Here is a 5,575-nt window from a genome sequence, read left to right on the forward strand (position 1 = left end):
CTGAGGGGACCTGACCACTTGCCCTGATGTCTCCTGGGCGAGCAACTTGCTTGTTCTTGTAGTAACAGTCGGTCTGCCTATGTTGTTTTGTATTTTTCCTATAGGTCTTTCTTTCAAGAAGTATCTTCTGTTCTAGGCACTCCAGGCTGGTCTGCTTGTCTTTTCAGGTGGAAATTTCCCACCTCTGAAGATTCTGGATGTGGTTCAGGATTCCACCTAGTCTTATATAATGCAGAGGCGCCATAGGAAGCCTCCTTCACTGGGCACATTGTAGCTCTCCCCCCCCCACAGTCATATTTTGGGAGTCCTGGAGTGGCGCTGTGGGTTAATGCTCCAGACTGCAAAGCCGTTTAAACCGCAAGGTTGGCAGTTCAAGCTCACCAGCTCCTCCTTGAAAACCCTATACAGGGTCGCTATGGGTCGGAATCGACTAGACGGCACTTCACAACAACAGTCATATTTTGAGCGCCTTCCAACCCAAGGGGCTCACCTTCTGGCACTAGATCTGACAGCATTTGGCTGCTTTTCATAAGGTTTTCAGTGGCTAACCATTGAGAAGAGGTACATCTCTGCTTCTTCCTAGTCTGTCTTATTCTGGAAGCTTCCTAGTCTGGTGACCCTGCTGGTATGTAAAATACTGGTGGCATAGCTTCCAGCATCCCAGCCACACACAAGGTACCAGAGTATGATAAATTGACAGAGGAGTTTTTGTTTAAGGTGAGGAAATAATTTTGGAAATGAGTAGCGGTGATGGTTGCCCTGGAAACAGTTCTGACTCATAGCAACCCTGTGAACAAGAGAATGAAGCACTGCCAGATCCTGGGTCATCCTCACAATTGTTACTATGTTTGAGCTCATTGCTGCTGCCACTGTCAGTCCATCTCGTTGGGGGTCTTCCTCTTTTTCACTGACCCTCCACTTTACCATGCATGATGTCCTTCTCTAGCGACTGGTCCCTCCTGATAACATGCCCAAAGTATGACTTAGGAGTATTCTGGCTGTACTTTCAAGACAGATTTATTTGTTCTTCTGGCAGTCCATAGCTCTTTAAATACTTTTCTCCAACACCACAACTCAAATGCATCAATTCTTCTACAGTCTTCTTTATTCATTCATTGTCCAACTTCCACATCCATATGAGGTGATTGAAAATACCATGGCTTTGGGTCAGGCACACCTTAGTCCTCAAACTGCTATCTTTGCTCTTTAACATTTTTTTTTTAAATGTTTTATTGTGAATTATGTGATAGTTTACATGGGAGAACATCAGTTTTACATTCATTCTATCGTATATTGTCTCTCATTGCCATGGTTACAATCCCCTCCATACAATCCTTCCCCCCGTACCCCCCAGGTCTTCGGCACACAGTCGCTCTCCCTCTCTGGATCTAAAGTCTCCAGCTGCTCCATCGCTCCACGTCATCATCTCTGGCTCCATTTCATAGAAGTCCAATGCGCTATCCAATGCGCCACAGAGCCACCTGCTCTTTAACATTTTAAAGAGTTTTTTTTGCAGCAGATTTGCCTAATGCAATAATATGTTGCTTGATTTCTGACTGCTGCCTTCATGAGCCTTGATTGTGGAGTCAAGCAAAATGAAGTCTTTGATCACTTCAAGCTTTTCTCCATTTATCTTGATGTTATTTATTGGTTCAGTGGTGAGGGTTTTGGTTTTCTTTACACTGAGGTGCAATGCATACCAAAGACTGTAGTCTTTGATCACCATCAGTAAGAAGTTTAAGTCTGCTTTGCTTCCAGCCAGCAAGGGGTGTATCATCTGTATACTGAAGGCTGTCAATGAGTCTTCTGCCAATTTCTCTTCAGGTAATTCAGCTTCTTGGATTATTTTCTCAACACACAGATTGAATGAGTATGAAAGAATACAGCCCTGATGGACACTTTTCCTGCTTTTAAGTCATTCAGTATCTCTTTGTTCTGTTCGAACGACTGCCTGTTGGTCTGTGTTCAGGAACCTTATGAGCACAATCAAGTGTTCTGGAATCCTCATTCTTCACAGGATTGTGTATAAAACAGTATTCGCCTCTCTTCCCTGTAACTCTTACCGTCCTCCCTGTGTCTTCCCTTACCTTCATCATTTTTCTGTCAACCACACTCTTATTATATATTGCTTTCCCCAATTACCCAAATCAACACGTACCTACCTTTGAACCAGTGACTTTCCCTTCCTTTCCCTCCCACCTCTGGTAACTATCAAGGAATGTTTCTTGACTTTTTATGACAATGGTCTCCTATAATATTTGTCCTTTGGTGATTGGCTAATTTTACTCTGCATAATGTCCTCCAGGTTCATCCATGTTATGAGGGGCTTCGCAGACTCATTATTATCCTTTATTTTGAGTCGTCTTCCATTGTGTGTATGGACCAGTTTGCTGATCCATTCTTCCACTGATGGGCCTCTAGGTTGTCGTCATCTCTTTACTATAGTGAAAGGCGCAACAATGAACACGGGTGTACATCTGTTTGTGTCATGGCTCTTGTTACTCGAGGATATATACCAAGAAGAGGTATTTTTGGGTCATGCGGTATTTCTGTTCCCAGCTTTTTGAGGAAGTGCTTTACCATTCTCCACAGATCACCACCGACCTTCATGGAAGCAGATCATTAGACCTTTCATCCGCAGGGCCTGCTGAGTAGTGAGAACTGTCAACATTTCAATTAGCACTCAAGTGGGCACCATCTGTGCCACCTTGGACCCTAACTACACCAGGAGTCTCTTGCTAAAAACAGTCCTGAATTTGCTTGGAGTCCCACATCTGGCAATCTCGGTGGCTCCTTTGTAAATGTCAGCCTGATTTACATTGAGTACATTTATAGACAAGGATTTATAGACGAGGTGTGGAAAGGAGGAGAATGTTCTAAAAGCGAAGGGACAGATAGGAGGGGGATTGTGTTCCCCAAAAGATATGTTGACGTTTTAAGGCCTATACCTGAGAATGTGACCTTGTTTGGGGAAATTGGATCTTTTTTTGGAGAACTTATCAGTAAAGTTAATGAAGTAAGACCAGAATACGGTGGACCTGTGTCCTAACAAATTCTTTCTGAGTGACATTTTATAAACAAGAAGACCAAAATGTTCATTCACAGATGAGTGTATAAACACAGTGCGGTCTACACACCAGAGAATACCACTCAGCCATGAAGAGAACTGAAGACCTGATTCATGCCACCACGTACATGTGCTGAGCGGAATCAGCCAGCCACAAAAGGACAAGCATTGTATGATCCCACTTCTCTGAAATAAGTAAACAAAGAAACCGGAGATGATTAATGGAGACAAGGGATGGCAGGAGACAAAAGGGGGAGCCTTTGTTTTGGGGGTAATACGTTTATGTTAACGGAGAAGGAGAGTTAGAACGTCTACACAACTTGAAGGATGTGGTCAATATCTTTGCATTCTAAATGTAGACGTGATGGTACTAGGGGATGTTGTGGTGGGGATATCAATACATTCACCACAATACAAAATTTGAAAAACAAGAAGTGTTAAACACAGAGGGAAGACAGCTGTAAGGATCTTTTTACAAGCTCGCAAAAGCTACAGAAACTGAAAGAGACAATGAAGCATCCTTCCCTAGAGCCCTCAGAGAGAGCATGACCCTGCCCACACCTTGGATGCACACAGTGAGTCTTTAGCACTGAGAGATGATACATTTTTGTTCTCTAAAGCGCCATCATGTGGTAGTATTTGTTATAATGGCCCTGGAAGACTGAGATACCATCTTTCCACCAAAACATTTGGAGATGATGACTGCAAATTCCCGCTGAACGTCCACCAGAACCACTCCAGGTACTGGGCAGATGTGAGATCCTTGGCTATTCTGAGAACAGACACCTTGCACTATAAAAAACGGCAGGTATGTGCACACGAAACTTCTTATTGTTGGGTGTTGTCGGGTATATTGACATGTGATGACCCCAAATGACAGTACAACTGCTGCATTGGGTCGTCTAGGCTGTCATCTTTATGGGAGAGCAACAGGTCTTTCTCCTGCAGAGATGCTGGGTAGGTTCAAACCTCCAACCTTTCTGTTAGGACTTAACTGTTGAGCCACCCAAGGCTCCTTGCATTATTTAGAGCACAGCCAACATGATGTACATTTGGAAGAAGGGTAAAGACTTCACACATGGTATCCCTCCAGCCATTGAACGCAAACCAACAGGAGGCTCATAACTTCTCACAATAACTGTTTCCTTTTGAATGGGACTGAGCTCTATAAAGCAGCTTTCTACACTGGACTCACTGAGGGCCGTGGTGGCTGAGTGGTAGAATTCTTACCTTCCATGTGGGAGACCTTGGTTCAATTCCCGGCCAATGCACCTCATGGGCAGCCACCACCCATCTGGTAGTGGAGGCTATGAAGTTGAACAGCTTTCAGCAGGGTGGTCAGATTAAGATAGACAAGGAAAATCAACCAATGAGAACCCTCCAGATCACAGTGGTTCGATGTATAGCTGATCAAAGGGATGGCATAGGACCAGGGAGAGAGGTTCATTCTGTCATGCAATGGCACCATGGGCTGAGGGCTGACTCAGATGGCGGCATTCCTACGATCAATTGTGGATGGGACCTCTGTGATTCACAGGGTTTTCATTGGCTGATTTTCAGAAGTAGATTATCAGACCATTCTTCCTACTCTGCCTGAGTCTAGAAGCTCTACTGAAACCCACTCAGTATCCTGTGTGTGTGTGTGTGTGTGTGTGTGTTGTGTGCTGTCGAGTTGGTTCCCACTTACAGTGACCTTGTTAGCAACCTTGTAGAGGTTTTTTAAGGCTATAACTCTTTAGGGGAGCAGAAAACCTCATCTTTCTCCTGCAGATCAGCTGGTGGATTCGAACTGGTGACCTTGCAGTTAGCAGCCCAATGTGTAACCCACTCTGCTCCCAGGTCTCCTTGTTCAGCATCCTAGCAACACACAAGTCTCCCCTGATGGACAGGTGGTAGCCGGACATCGAATCCAGGTCTCCTGTATGAAAGTTGAGAATTCTACCACTGGGTCATGCCTGCTCGCAGAAAACGTTTAGAATTTTCAAATGCTTAGACTTCTTAAAATAGCATGCAGGTGGAGACTTTCTGTAGTGTTGGGGATGGAAACACATCTTTGAAATGTAGCAAATATTCACAGAGCTTGCACTTTGTACCCAGCCCATGTTAATCCTCAGCAAGACTACAGAGGGGACAAATTCACATGGCCTTCACGTGTTGTGGGGGACGAGACTGTGAACAGTGAGCAGGTGAACACCTGGCTGCCATACCTGGGGAAGTCTTCATCCTGCCATTCCTCCTTCACATCCACATTTTCCATCCGGAGTGTGGCTTCTGTGGTCCCCATAGCAGCGGGGTGGGGAAGAGGTGATCCTTGAAGCAGACAAATTCTAAAGAAGAGTCACAAACAGGGGGCCAGATTTTACTGGCTGGTAATCATCCACAACCCTTTCACTTGGTTCCACAATCAACACTCATGGAAGCAGCAGTCAAGAAATCAAATGACGTATTACAAATCTACTGCACAAGACCTCTTTAAAGCATCCAAGAGCAAAGATAGCAGTCTGAGGA

At 44.6% G+C, this 5,575-nt stretch overlaps 1 protein-coding gene across 1 annotated transcript in view; it reads right to left on the bottom strand.

Moving 5' to 3' along the window:
• Nucleotides 1-5,354, bottom strand: part of ATCAY (ataxia, cerebellar, Cayman type) — a 68,299-nt gene extending 62,945 nt beyond the window's left edge. Inside the window, exon 1 of the mRNA XM_006869040.1 lies at nucleotides 5,275-5,354. Within this exon, the coding sequence (XP_006869102.1) occupies nucleotides 5,275-5,351 (77 nt within the window). The 5' untranslated portion in view covers nucleotides 5,352-5,354. The remainder of the gene's footprint in view (nucleotides 1-5,274) is intronic.
• Nucleotides 5,355-5,575: the final 221 nt, after the last annotated feature.

The sequence above is a fragment of the Chrysochloris asiatica genome, unplaced genomic scaffold (assembly GCF_000296735.1).
Source record: "Chrysochloris asiatica unplaced genomic scaffold, ChrAsi1.0 scaffold00125, whole genome shotgun sequence".
Taxonomy (NCBI): domain Eukaryota; kingdom Metazoa; phylum Chordata; class Mammalia; order Afrosoricida; family Chrysochloridae; genus Chrysochloris; species Chrysochloris asiatica.